Here is a 14732-nt window from a genome sequence, read left to right on the forward strand (position 1 = left end):
CAGGAAGGCGGTCAGTGGGCCGTCCCGAGATGCACGACGCGACCCTCACTGAGGCTGACTCTCTCCATCCTCGAGAGCTGGGGGGCTCAGGGCGCAGCCCACGGGTCTAACGAGCAGCTCAGCTTCCCGCCAGAAAGAAAGCTCAAGGACGACTTTAGGTCATCGCTCGGTTTTGCAGACAAAACAAAAACAAATCACAGCTGGCAGGGGTCCAGGGCCACCTGAGGTCTTGGGCAGAACGAGGGCTGGCAGTGCCTGCCTCCACCCTTGCCTTGTACCCACGCAGAGAGAACGCGCCTGGTCAGAAGCCACTCCTTCTCTCACAGCCCCCAGGGTCTTGCCCCCTATCTGCTTCCGTGGGGGAGTGAGAATTCCACGTACCCGCATATTCTTTCTTAACCTACACGCCAGAATCCACCCCCGAAATCCAGACAGGAAGCTCTGGGCTAACTGAGCTTGAGCGGCACAAGGTCAGGCCCAGGGATGTGCTGTGTGGGTCCCGCCACGGCAGGTGGAGCAGGAAAGTCAGTATTAATGCTCTCCTGCATGCAGCCTTGCCCGAGTCGATGCGGTGGAAAGCTGGCCATTTTATCTTTAAAAGGGGCTCCGAGCACAGGGAAAATCAAGACTGACACGAAGATCGCTCGGTGCTCGAGTAAACCCTCCTTGGTTCCGGCAATGCCATGACCCTTCGGGCTGCAGAGTCGACGTCAGCGCGACCCCAGGTCCACATGACATCCCATCGAACCCCTGGGAGAGCCTACTAAGAGCGCTGCCACGTTAGGGGTTTGCCCTTCCCACGAAAAGAAAGCCTTCTGTTCACCTGGCATCACTGGTCACAACGGGAATGTTCAGAAGCTTAGTATCACTGAAAATAAACATCCAAAGATCTCTGGCCCAGGATGGAGAATCCGGGCTGGCCAGCAGCTCCAGGTTGCCATCTCTGTCGATGAAAGAGATCATGCTTGCCAGGAGCGGGGTCACGGTGCTCTGGACCCGCTTCCAGAGGGTGTGCCTGTGTGCGAGAGGCAGGGCCGCTCAGGTCAGAGGACTCGTGCATCCTTCTCACGCTTTGCGCCTTCTTGGCAGGGCAAAACATCTGTTCTAGGAACCTCCTACTACAGCTATGAAAAAACATTTTAAGTACTAGAGAGAGATTTACAGTGGAAATAAGATACGAGCAGAACTGAATGGGCCTCTTCCTTAATGCTACCTCTAATAAAATGGAATTAGTTCATTGACGAGGCCAAGTAGTATTTGCTTCATTTTGTTACATAGCTATTCTCGGGAATAAGTCATCTATGAATAAAGAAATCAATGACCAAATTCATTTGGGGAAAACAAATGTTATTTTAGGAAAAATGTCATGTGTAGATAGACTAGAATAAAGAAGAGACCAAAGCATGTTTGTTTCCCGTTAAACGAGACAGCGTGCCCTCATCTCAAACTTAGCATTTGCTGTTGATGGTTTTACACAGAAACCTGAATGCTTCTATCAACTGTATTACACTTTGTTGTTCTAATTAGGTTTATCACAAAACAAAATTGAAATAAGTCATTGCAAAATTCTCAAGGCAAGGCCTAAGAAATCTACTACTAGGTAATGCATACTGAAGAGAAAAATGCAGGCTCTATTTTGAGAAGATGAAAAAGAAATACTTGACTCTTTAAAAATACTGAACTCAGAAAAGGTGTACAAGTCGAAGTTCCCTTCATGGCTCGGCGGTTAACGAACCCGACTCGGGTCCGTGAGGATGTGGCTTCAATCCCTGGCCTCGCTCAGTGGGTTGGGGATCCGGCATTGCTGTGGCTGTGGTGTAGGCTGCAGATGGGGCTCGGATCTGGCGTTGCTGTGGCTGTGGTGGAGGCCGGCGGCTACAGCTCCAATTCGACCCCTAGCCTGGGAACCTCCGTGTGCTGTGGGTGCGGCCTTAAAAAGAAAAAAAAAAGAAAAGAAAATATGTGGAAATTTATGAGGGTGAAAGGTAAAGGCAGGCCACAGGGAGAAGTGGGGAGGTGTCTCTGGCCCCAGGTGCAGACTTTGGGGGCTGGAAAACTCCAAGGGGGACTGAGCCCAGGACCCTGAGATGCGAAATCTGAGGACAGGCAAGTCGCTTCTATTGAACGTGGCAGCACTTGCATAAGACCCGTGCACACCCTCCTGTGTATCCTTTAAATCACCTAGATTATCGACAAGACCCAGACAATGTCCAAAACTATGGATACCACGGTAAAAATCAGTATCAGTGCCATGCACGTAGTGGCCAGAGGGTGGCAAATTCAAATTCTACTTTGTGGAAGTTTCTGGATTTTTTTTTTTCTTTTTTTCAGTTCGACCTGCAGTTGGTTGAATCCACAGATCTGGACCCCGCAGGTGCCACAGGCCGACTCTCCCAGCTCGGATTATGTCATCTCAAGAAGGCAGATGTGACCAAAGCCCAAAACAGGTGGGCGGCGAGCAGTCGGCCTCCAAAGGCTGGCGGGAGTGGACCAGCCGGCCCCAGAGCTCCACTCGGACTCAGGCGCTGGTCAGACCCCGAGGTGGCCCCTAAGTGAGGGGTGGGGTCCAAACGCCACAGCAAACAGCAGGGCAGTGACAGGTCAGGCCACCCAGGACACTCTGAACACCAGCGAATTCGGGGACTTCCTTAAGTGAAGAAGTGTCGAGGGGACACTGAAAATATAGATTTTTAAGGAGCATTTATGGGAGTTCCTGTCATGGCTCAGCGGGTTAAAAATCCGACTAGTACCCACGAGGATGCGGGTTTGATCCCTGGCCTTGCTTAGTGGGTTAAAGGATCCGACATTGCCGTGAGCTGCGGTGTAGGTCGTAGATGTGTAGGGCATAGCCCTAAAAAGACAAAAAAGAAGAAGAAGAAAATGAAGAGGAGGAAAGAGAAGAAGAAGCGTAATGGCATTTTTTTTTAAAAAAAAAGCATTTATGTGAAGCCCTTAGTAAAATCCATACAGAGGAATCAAGGGACATGACAATAATTCCAAGTCCACATCTGATACTATAGAGTTCCTTCAAAACATGTAAGGAAAGAAAAGAACGTTCAGTGGAGAAGAACATGGAAGCAGAAAAGCCCTACAGTCAGGGACCACATCACCAAGCTCACGCGGTTTTAACCCCGAAGTCCCCGCCCGTGCCTCTGGCCAGCGGCATGCAAGTGACACGCCAAAGCCAGACGCAACAGCCTACGGATGAGTTAAATTAAACATCCTTCCAGAGACCAAGAAAATGAGGGCCAGAGGGGCGAAGGCACGGGTCTCAGAGGACACCACCAACGGGCCGTGGAATCCGCCCCACGGGGCGTCGTGGGCTAGTCTTAAAAACAGCGTCCGGTCTTGCGGAAAAAGGACCATGGACAGTAAATGCAAGTCCAGGTCTTATTTTTGCAGTTAGCACAATACCTGGCCCGGGAGGCCTGGGAAAACGCCTCCTCTGCCCCCGCCTCTGCACTGGCTGAGCTAAAAAGCAGCCGGTTCTGCGGCGAAAGGGTACGTCTGAGAAGCAGCGACGTTCTAGGTTTTGGGTTTTCGTTATGAAAAAACTTCAACACACAAAAGTAGAGAAACGTCCAGCAAACCCCCTGCAACTGGCACCCAGATAGTCCGGTGCTCCCTGGCTGGAAAGAAGCATCTCCGCGCTGGGAGAGCGCACCCAGCCCACAGCCCGCCCGGGGCCTGCCGGTACCTGAACGTGCCGGCCTCCTGCAGGGCGTCCTGATTGGAGGCTTCCCTCACCACCCACTCCCCCACGCTGAACGGGGAGCTCTCTTCCTGCTTCTTCAGAAGGACGTAGAGCCGCATCTTCGCGACCGCTAAGAAGGCAGCTGCGGAGAAGAGAGCAGACGTGCGTGCTCAGCACAGCCCCACTGAGCGGCGGGCAGGCGGCCCGTGGAGCGCGGCCCGTGGTGGGTGGGGGCCGATTCAGGTCCTGGGGGGGACCCGGGGCTGGGGGGCGGGCAGGAGGGGCCCCCCGCACCTGTGTGCGTGCTGTCCGTGTCCAGGAGGCCGAGCAGAATGGACACCCGCTGCATGCTGCGCTCAAAGCCCGCGTTCTGGTCCCGGAGCTTGCCCACGGCGCCCTGGATGCAGCTCCTCAGCAGCCTGGTGGTGTCCAGAATCTGCGCCTGTCCAGAGCCAATCAAGCCACTTAACACGTCAGGAGCAGCCAGGCGATGCCTGGGAGACAAGGTCTGGGCGCCCACGTGCAGGAGGCGCCGTGCCCTTCCCGCCCAAGCTCTTGCCCAGGGCCTGCTGCTGCCACACGCCCTTGCAAGGCTCCCCTCAGAACCACTGCGACACAGTCCCATGGGCCTGAGGACCCGGTCCGTGGTCAAGGAACAGAGCCAAACTGACCACAGGATACCACGAAAGGCCCAGGTCTCACCTTGTTCTGGCGATGCACCTGCACTCCCAGGGCAGGGTTGGGATGCCGGACTCAGGCCCGGACAGCTGTGTCCACCTCTCGGACCCCCAGGGCAAGTCTAAGGGAGGGCAGCCCAGCAGCGGGGGCAAGTCTAAGGGAGGGCAGCCCAGCAGCGGGGAGGCCAGAGGACTGGCTGGAGCAAGAACTCACACTGCTTACCGGCTCGGGGGTTGGGCTGTCCGTCGCCTTAGAACTTTCCGTCTCCATGTCCGCCTCTGCTGCTTCTCCTGAACTGACCGTTTCTGTTTCCATCAGCTCCTCACCACTGTCTTGGGCTCCACATCCCGCTTCCACTGCCAGAAAGCAAAACAATCCGGTAACTGCTCGGAGGTGGGAGGGGAACGCTGGCAACGAGGTCTGCGTTGTGTGCTGGGGCTCTAGGTGCTGGGCTTTTCCTGGCATCAGCTCCAGCGACGGTCCCCAACGGAGAGGCCGTCGGTCGGGGAGATGGGGTGGCAGCCTCCATCTGCCCCCTCGACGTGGTCCGCCAGTGGCAACCAGTACTTCGGTGCTGGCCTCAGACGGCTGACCCGGGAACCAGAGCAAGCAGAAGCTGACATGTTCCACAGGCTTTTTCCTGCGGAAATACTGCCTTCTCTCGGCCCTGAAAAGCGGTGGACGACGCCCTGACGCGTCCTCACTCAGTTCAGCCAATGTGTCCTGAGCTTCTACCGAGGAGCAGGTGCTGGATACAAGGGGATGAAGCCCGAGGCCCCGTCCTTGCAGCCCAGGGCCCACCTCCCAGCGGCCGCTCCCACCCCTCTGCCTCCCCGAGGCCCCTTGCTCAGACTCACGCTCTGGCCCATCATCTGGTTTAAACAGCTGGCTGATGGCCACACCCTGCAGCTTAGTCACGTCTGAGACCATGATTGTGGACCTCCGGAGGTCGTCGATGTGCACAGACTGCCACAGCCCTGGAACACAAGCCGGAGAATCGAGCCCGCTTCCCCCGCCTCTCCCCATCAGCCACGAGCAGGCTGCACCTGCCCAACGCCGCAGGACACCGCCCAACAGGGATTTGACTCCTAGAGCCTGCTCCCTCGAGCGTGTGCAGAAACCATGCCACCCACGCAGCAGGTCAACAACTTTGGCCTAAAATCAGTTTTAAGAACTGAGGCGACGGACTTGTAGCAGGATCTGAAGAGGGCTTGTGATTCTTTCCAGTACTGGTTATTGCACTTGCGGTATCACATGCAGTAGGAGTGTGGGACCCTGGCAAGATCTGCCTCCCATTATCCACGAGATTCTAAAGTAAATGGTTGTCTGTCCGTCTCCAGATTCCCGATTTTCTCACACAGATGACGCCTTGGAGATAGTTTGGGATCCAGACCATGGCGGCAAAGCAAATATCACAAATAAAGCGAGTCCCCTGAATTCTGCAGTTTTCCAGTGCATGCGAAAGTTATGTTTACACTGCAGTGTATTCTATTAAGCGTGTAATAGCATTGTGTCTAAAAAAACACAATGTGCGTGCCTTGGTTAAAAAGTATTACATTGATAGGAGTTCCCGTCGTGGCGCAGTGGTTAACAAATCCGACTAGGAACCATGAGGTTGCGGGTTCGGTCCCTGCCCTTGCTCAGTGGGTTAACGATCCGATCTGGCGTTGCCGTGAGCTGTGGTGTAGGTTGCAGAAGCGGCTCGGATCCCGCGTTGCTGTGGCTCTGGTGTAGGCCAAAGGATACAGCTCCGATTTGACCCCTGGCCTGGGAACCTCCACATGCCTCGGGAGTGGCCCTAGAAATGGCAAAAAGACAAAAAAATAAATAAATAAATAAAAAAGTACTACGTTGATAAAAAATGGTAACCATCACCTAAGCCTTTAGTGAGTCACTGTAGCGACGTCAGAGGCCACAGACCACAGGTCACTGCGACACACACAACAATGAAAATGTTTGAAATACTGTGAGAATTACCCAACGACGACAGAGACGTGACGTGGGCAAATGATTTTGGAAAAATGACACCAGTGATCTCGGCACAAAGCTTCCACCTGTAAAAGACACAGTCACAGTACGGCAGCACTCCCGCTGGGGCGCGGTGGGTTAAGACTCTGACTGCATCGTTTTGGGTCACTGCAGAGGCACAGGTTCAGGTCCCCAGCCTGGCACAATGGGTTGAACGATACGGCATTGCTGCAGCTGCAGCTCAGATTCAATCCATGGCCTGAGAACCTCCCTATGCTGTAGGTGTGGCCACACAGTTAAAAAAAGTTAAAAGAAAAACAAAACCGCAGTATCTGCAAAGGGCGATCAAGCAAAGTGCACTACAGTGAGCTCCGCCTCCCTGGCTCATTCCCCAGGGAAGAGTGATTAGAGATTTCGTTCTCTGCCCCCAGAAGCAGGCATGAAGCATCGGGGCGTGTGTAACAGGTTCCCTGCATCATCCATGTGGTGAAAGGTGAGGACCCAGAGAGCGCGGTCAAGTGCTTGTCGACAGGAAGGAAAGGCAGTCTGTCTGCTGGAGCAACCAACACGAGCGTTTTTTGCATTACTCGGGGATAGGAAATCTAACGGTGTCTGAAACAAATACTGTTGAGACGAATATTAATGTTCTCACGTCAGACTCTGTACGTCACGGGACCAAATTAGAAGTCACTTAAACGCGACTTCAACATTTTCACTAACCCTTTGGCCGTACCTCCATGGAATCCCACATAGGACGTGCCACTTGCCATCCGGGACAGTTTGGTGATGAAATAAACGAAGATACTGTCCTTATTTCCTTGCATCTTATTGATTTCATTTATAGCAGAATACCTGGTTTTAAAAAGAGACAAAAAAGATCAAAACAAAAGCCAAGAAAATAAGCAAAACAGACGTTGTGCGATGACAGCAGGGCGTCCTCAGAGCTGCCACGTGCAAGGTCACGGTTTCAGCTCTGAGTAGATTTCACACCCTCATGCTCGTTACCCTCTTTTACAGGAAGACAGGGGTAAGGGTCCCTATAAACAGGCTCGTTTCTTTCTTTCCTTTTCTTTCCTTTCTTTTTCTTTTCTTTTCTTTTTTTAGGGCCGCACCTGCAGCATATGGAGGCTCCCAGGCTAGGGGTCGAATCGGAGCTGCAGCTGCCGGCCTACGCCACAGCCACAGCACTGCAGGATCTGAGCTGCATCTATGACCTACGCCACAGCTTGTGGCAACACTTCCTTAACCCACTGACGGAGGCCAGGGATCGAGTCTGCATCCTCACGGAGACTAGTCAGGTTCTTAACCCACTGAGCCACAACGGGCAATGGGAACTCCTAAGCAGGCTCATTTCTTTTCGCCATTCCTATGTCCTTCTGCTTTGAAATGGCCTTTTTCACCGGTCAGGAACTCTATCTTAGCATCCCTCACGGGCTTGCTCTGATGCCACTAAGGGTAAGGCAAGGGGACGCTTCCACTGCAAGAAACGGAGTTCTGCGAACAGACAGCCGAACCCCAAAGAAAACCGTGGTATGACATACGCTCCCGATACTTCAGAGGGTCTAGAAATCTATGACATCAGAAACCAACTATATACGTCAATACAACTTTTAAAAAGAAGATCCAGAAATTCCTTCGAAAAGCATCAGATTTCCCATACACAACATGAAGCTCTCCGATACACACCACTGAACGCAGGTAAAGACAGTGACTGCTCTTAAACTTGCAATAAGCTCATAGCTTGCCACTTAAAAAGAATAATGGCAAAACCATGTCTGCAAACACGTTCCAAGGATCCTCTTTTATATCCTCACACTCTGGTGTGCACCCTGCCTGCCTTGGACCATTTTTGTGCCCTTACGAGCCTTTTCTCCTTGTTTCTCTAGTCCTCACGGAGGGGAATAAAAAGGAGACATTTGGAGATGGAGGTTTTATTTCTGTGTTTGTTCTGACACCAGGCAGGTTTCAGGGATGACCTTCTCTAGGAGTTCCTGAATAAATGTGGGGTTTCCTGGGTAGTTTCTGAGAAAAACAATCACAAAAACATACTTTGCTGAGGCGATGAGCTGGGCACTGTGAACCCCATCTTCAAAATCGGTCTGAATAATGAGGATTTTAGAATCGGCTGGGTGAGTTAAGCAGTTTCTGAAAGCAAAAGGACATTTTCCAGGTGAGTGCTCTGCCCCAGACATGGTGCGACCCGCCCCCAGGCGATGGGAAACACAAGTGGCCCGTGGCCAAAGCTATCCAGGTGGGGTGTTCCTCCATCAGGCCAGGGAATAAGGCAGAGGAGAAAGAGGAAGGCCCCGATCAACGCCTGCCTCCTAAGGAAATACACGGAACCTCCTAAGGAAATACGCGGAAGCTGGCTTCAGAGGACAGCGCAGTCGAGAGGGACCCCTGGAGAATTTAACGTTCTTCCCAGAGGCACAGTCCGCAGGGGTCGCCGGCCAACGCGGGTGGGAACGGCGGCGGCGGAGGAAATGCCAAGGGGTGGGGGCGGAGGGCAGGCGGGGACCCTCACCGGATGTCCTTGAGGAACGCGTACTCGGTGTCGAACTGCTGCAGGGACAGGACCGTGAGCTTCAGAGCCCTGTCCTTTAGCTCCGATTCTAGAAGTTCACAGTCGTGACTGGTGAGCAGTCTGGAGAAGGTGGTGACCTGCGAAGGCAGAAATGCACATCCAGTGCGCACGCTGGCACGCGAGGAAGGGCTGCCCTCTGCCAGGGAAAGATCCCAGACACACGAGGACGTTTCTTCTACGGCCCCTCACCGTGAAGGTGGTGTGGACAGAAAAGGACCCAAACCCAGAGGAGTTTTCCAAAACCAGTCCGTGCCGAAGCAAACAGAACCTACGGGATCAAAGACACTGGAAAGAAGCCTTGCCCTGTCCCTGAGATGCCTTGGGGTCTCCTTCCCAGACGCCGGGGTCTTTTCCTGCCTTGCTTCCTACTGATGGTGCCGACGACCCCGTGGGCTCAGCACAAACGCCCCTGCTCCTCTGCCGTCTTTCTTCCTACCCTCAGAGGGCGGCTGACGGCCCTTCTTTCTCATCTCTGCTAGCAGCCCTCTGCCACGGATCACAGCACACAGAGCAGGCATGCACTCCTAAAGGGCACGCTGACATCTTGGGCCCCGAGTGCTCATCTCCAGGCTGGCCTCACTCAGCTTTCTCTTCCTACATCCAACTGCACTGCATGGCAGTCCGCCCAGAGGTCACAGGAACATCTAAGGCCATCCCAAGTGGAATCTGCTGTTGCCTCCTCCCAACTTGCTGCTCATTCCTAGATTGTGATGAGCCCAACCTCTGGCCACCCAGTCAACCCAGGGCGTCTTCCATCTCCCAGAGCCCATGCGGAACTGACCACTACCTCTGCCGACCTGCGACCTTGCCACCTCCTCACTCCACCCGCCCGTCCTCTACCTGGACGGAACTGCTCCAGCAGCGTCTCTGCGGGTCTACTCTTCCTACGGGTCTCGCATCACACTGATTTTCTCTCCCTCCCCCAAGTAGCGGGACACATCTCCGCCCACGTGCCTCCATCGCTCCCTCCATTCAGGAGAGACAGAGCTCCCCAGGGCCGCCAACGTGGCCCTCCCTGCTGTCTCCCTGCTGCATCTCGGCCCCACCTCTCCGCACTGGCAGCCTGGAACTGGAAGTCCCATGGGTGAGCAGTCCTGGTTTCCTGCCCAGCCTGTGCTGTTTCACACCTTGAGACCCTTGCTCAACTCGGGCCCTCTGCCGACAACACCCTTCCAACCCTACCTTACACTCGGCTCTAAGGTCGCCTCTTTAAGGAAGGGCTCATCGGACCTCAGGGTCGGCCGGGCGTTGTCCCTCTCCGCCTCTGCGGCTGGCCCTGTGTGATGCCGGCGGCACCCCTCCCACCTCATCCTGTACGGGGCCAAAGACCAGACCTGCCCCAGTTCATCTCTGCACCCCAGGGTGCGCAGCACTTGCACTGCGGAACGTCGGTTGCTGAGGTGAACCCAGCGCACAGCACCGCCCAGAGCCGCGTCCTCGAAACCCGGTCCCACGGAACCCGTACAAACAGGCAGGGCTCCGTGCACTCACCGAGCAGAGGAACCACAGGCTCACACCCACTTATGGTCCCTACACACTGACTTGCAAGGAGCCCCGAACTGCTGATGCCAGGAGGTCAAGGTGAAGGAGGATGTGGGCAAAACAGAGAGAGAGAATCACCTCTGTGAAGACGGCGCGGCGTCCCTGACCCTTCGGGCGCAGCTGAGCCTGGAGGAAGTCTGCAAAGGAGTCGTGCTGCTGCCTGTGATAGTATTCCTGGGACAGGCACTTTGCGGTGAACCCGCCTAGTGAGGAGGCGTTGAGCCGAACCACGGCGTCCGGTGTGGCACAATCCAGCAGTGCCAGCTTGGCCTGGTCAAGTACCTCCTGGTACAGCTCCTCCGTCAGGGCCCTGGGCCCTCGCCGCTTGACGGCCTGGAGCACCACAGAGGCGCACGTGTCCGAGTGGTAGCCGATGAAGACATCGGCAGGGCTGTACCTGGGCCGAGCTCGCAGCTGCTCTGCCTTCACGTGGATGAACCCCTCCACCCAGCCCTTGAGGTCCTCCACGACGGCCTTCTGCCACCTCTCCAACACGGTGTGGATGTCCAGATAGTGCTTCTCCAGCCGGTTGATGAGGGGGATGGGGAAGCGCTGGTACACGACGTCCTTCTCCTCAATGACGATCAGGCGGAAGTCCGGGTGGACCCGACACTTGACCCGATGGGTCCCCAGCCCGAGGTCCACATACTTCTGGCCGCCGAGGTAGACGTAGTACTGATTGAGGGCGTCGTACAGGCTCTCGTAGAGGTTCTGCAGGTTCAGCAGCACCACCATCCTGCCGGTTTCCATGCAGATCTTCACGCGGTTGATGTTTCGGCAGATCTGGGTGTACTCCTGGTCCCTGGGAAAACTGGAGCCAAAGATGACCTCTGGCAGGTCGTCGGCGAAGAAGGCCTGCTGCAGGATCTGCAGGGCCACGTAGTTCCTGGTGAGCACGAGCAGGTAGCGGGACTCGGCGCCCTCCAGCTCCGGGCCCGGGGCCTTCCGAAGGTCCCCGTACATGTTCTGCCGGATCAGCTCCATGGTGCTGACGTCCTCTGCGCACTTGGCCTCGGGCAAGCTGGCCGAGAAGATGGCCAGAGCCTGGATGTCGTCTTTGCCGCTGAAGTTCCGCAGGACGGCTCGTGCGATGTCCTCCGAGGACGGCTCCCGGTTAGACGCCTTCGCCGCGGCAAAGACCATTTTGATGAGGCTGTAGTAGTCACGGAGCCCGAAGAACTCCTTGTCCTGGCTCTCACACACGGTTTCGTAGGCCTTGGCGAAGGCTGCAAAGTAGCCCTGGATCCTCTCCTGGACCAGCGGCTCGGAGGCGCAAATGCCCCTGGCGCTCTCAATGAGCTCTCTCTCGGTGGGGCTGCCGCGCGACACGAAGATGCCCCGGTTCATCTTGGCAGGGTCCAGGGCCCAGTTGGAAATGCCCACGAAGCCAACTTTTTTGTGGGGGGCGGGATCGTCTTCGATGCAGCCGTCTTCCAGCAGCGGGTGCAGAGCCTTCAGGGGCATTTTGGGCGAGTCCTCCGCCAGCCCGACCTCGTCTAACACCACCACGGAGACGTACTGCTCCAGGTCCTTCCCCTGCTGGAAGCGGGCGCACTGCTTGAAGGTCCCTATGATGCCCTGCGGGGTGGAGTGCGGGCTGCACTGGAACGACACCAGATGGACCTGCTTCAGGCTCCGGAAGAGGTCCGAGTGCGCGGCCTGGCCCTGCATGGCGTCGGCCACGATGGTCTTGGCGAGCGACTTGGAGCTGCCAGGCTTGCCCACCAGGAAGAGCGGGATCTTGAGCTCGATGCAGACAACCATCATGAAGACGTTCTCCTTCAAAGCCGAGTTCTTGGCGATGGTCTTCCTCAGGGGCACGCCGTTCAGGAACAGGTCCTGGGTGCGCGTGATCTCATCCAGGATGACCCTGCTGTCGTTATACGGTTCCGGGAAGAGCCGGCAGACGGCTTCGCGGTAAGCCTCCTTCGTCTCCAAGGAGGCGTGGTAACACACCCCGACGGCCAGCACCAGGGACCAGAGGACGGGGTCCCTCTCAACGCCGCGGTCGCCGACGGCGCCCAGCTGCGACAGGAGCAGGCCGCTGTGCTCATAAAACCACTGGAAGACCTTCACGCAGCGCTCCACGTCCCGGAGGCTGACGAAGCCGCACTCGTCCTTCCTCGCCCTCATGAAGCCCTGAGAGGCCGAAAGCACGTCGGTGACCACCCGCGCCTCCCCCTGAACCATGACGATGGCGCTCGCCAGCCTCTGGACGATCTGCTGGATGTAGAGCCTCTCCGTGGAGACGCTCAGCTGTCCGAAGTCCCACACCAGGGGCAGCAGGCTCGGCGGCAGAGCGTGCACGCGGTACACGAGCTGCCTCAGGGGAATGGAGCCGAGCCTCTCGGCCGAATCCTCTGCGCGAACCCTGTACCCCAAACCGGCGGACTCCAGCCGGCGGATCATCTCCTGGCTGTGCTTCCGGTAAGGGTTGCAGGCGGCTATGATGTGCAAGCCGGAGTCCTTCGCCAGGGGCCGGCCGCCCACCGTGCGGTCGCACAGGACCTCTTTGATGCAGCTTATGGCCTCCGTGGTGTTGGCCTCGTCGAAGAACAGGATGGTGTCCAGCTTATGCTGCTCCCTGTTGAAGCGGGCCAGCTCCTCCGCCTCCCTGACCTTGGAGTAGATCATGTCGGCGGTGGTCCCCCCGTGGACCTTGACCAGCTTCATGGTGTCCGTGTTGGCGCCGCCCCGCCGCAGGTCACTGAGGAACCGGATGAGCCTGGTCTTCCCACAGCCCGTCTCCCCCATGACGATGACGGGGATGCCACAGCGGAGGCGCATCTCGATGGCAAGGATCTTCAGCATGTTGTCCGTCGTCAGCTCGTAGGTGTCGTCGGGGTCGGTGGGCCACTGGATGCCCAGGGCCAGGCACAGCTTCGCAAGCTTCTCGTGTCGGGGCAGCCGGTCAAAGTCGACGTTGAAGGGCACCTTCTGCAGCACCAGCCCCTCGTGCAGCTGCGCCGTCATGACGTTCCTCTTGATGACCTCTCTGCTTGCGGGGTTGATGGCATCAACGAAGCCATTCTCGTTGGCCTGGAAGTGGAAGCCTATGAAGGTCATGGACATGTGGTCGCCGTTGAAGAACACGTACGGGTGGGGCTCCGACTCCCACCTCTTCCGGAGAGAGAAAGGGGCGAGATCTTCTTCCCGGACCCCGTCCGCAGGGACCGTGTGGTTCCCCGGGCTCTGGTCGGACGTGTGCAGCGTGGGTGTGGCGAAATCCCGCGCCATGAAGATCATGAAGGCGACCACGAAGTTCTTGAAGCCCACCAGCGTGTCGCCCACGAAGCCGGGGTCGCAGAACACAGAGGCCTCGCAGTCTCGGAGCTGGTAGTTCAGGAACCGAGCAAAGTTCTGAAGCTCTGCCCAGGATGGGTCGAGCACCCCGCAGTAGAACAGGAGATGCTGGATGCATTCGCCAGGGCTCCCCTCAACGGAGCCTTCCTGGTACCGGAACAGGTCGAGGTTCTCTTTCTGATGGAACCGCCGCAGGTACTGGTAGGGTCTCTGGAACGTTTCACTGCAGAACACCTGCTCATCCATTCCTGGCTCTCGGTACCTGCGCTGAGGGTCCAGCTCCATGTTGATCACTTCTTTGGGAGGCCTGCAGGTGACTTTAGGGAAGATATCTAGAAAACTGAACTGGGGGACATGCGGACCCTGGAAAGGAGAGACACAGACGAAAGGGGTTATGACTCAATTTCCTAAAACAGGCTTTGGTGTTGTAACCCCCCACGTGGCCTAGACTGGATGGCATCTTATGAAAAGTCACTTCTCATGAAGGGATGTCTGCCGATTCCCCTTGGTATGGGGTGTTACCTTCTGCATCTTCAGCAGTCATGGGAACTGCACTGTGGACCACGAGGCCTTTCTGACCTGACCTCTGGGAACTAGAATTCTCCCTTGTGTGTGTGTGTGTGTGTGTGTGAGAGAGAGAGAGAGAGCGAGAGCATAAAACCCCCTTTTGATAACAAACTGCTATAACCAAAGCCTCCTCCCCAAGTTAGCGCCATTAAGAAAGACGGTGCTTCAGGCAGGTACGCTTTCTGCATTCCGAGCACCACGGGCATTTAACCTGGACCCACAGCATCCATCCCAAAGGGAACAAAACCAATTTAAGACACCGTTAATGAACAAAAGAGCGTTTTTATGCCAGGCATTATTCCAAAATAAACTTAAAGACTGTTTTTTCCTTACTAACACGGAACTCAGCTACTCTGCAGAGACACAGCGGGGAATCACAGAAGCATCTCGAAGCCC

The 14732-nt window shown here is 56.0% G+C and overlaps 1 protein-coding gene across 1 annotated transcript in view; it reads right to left on the reverse strand.

The window, feature by feature from the left end:
- The window catches only part of RNF213 (ring finger protein 213), a 119564-nt gene that overhangs the window by 38938 nt on the left and 65894 nt on the right, over nucleotides 1-14732 (reverse strand). Inside the window, 9 exon segments of the mRNA NM_001444554.1 lie at nucleotides 824-1015; nucleotides 3698-3836; nucleotides 3989-4136; nucleotides 4595-4728; nucleotides 5230-5349; nucleotides 7074-7192; nucleotides 8390-8485; nucleotides 8865-9001; nucleotides 10545-14132. Of these exon segments, the coding sequence (NP_001431483.1) occupies nucleotides 824-1015; nucleotides 3698-3836; nucleotides 3989-4136; nucleotides 4595-4728; nucleotides 5230-5349; nucleotides 7074-7192; nucleotides 8390-8485; nucleotides 8865-9001; nucleotides 10545-14132 (4673 nt within the window).

This window comes from Sus scrofa, chromosome 12, assembly GCF_054392235.1.
Source record: "Sus scrofa isolate SSC_HxYL_T2T_F1_AM1 chromosome 12, Sscrofa_HxYL_maternal_Yorkshire_Landrace_v2.0, whole genome shotgun sequence".
Classification (NCBI taxonomy): domain Eukaryota; kingdom Metazoa; phylum Chordata; class Mammalia; order Artiodactyla; family Suidae; genus Sus; species Sus scrofa.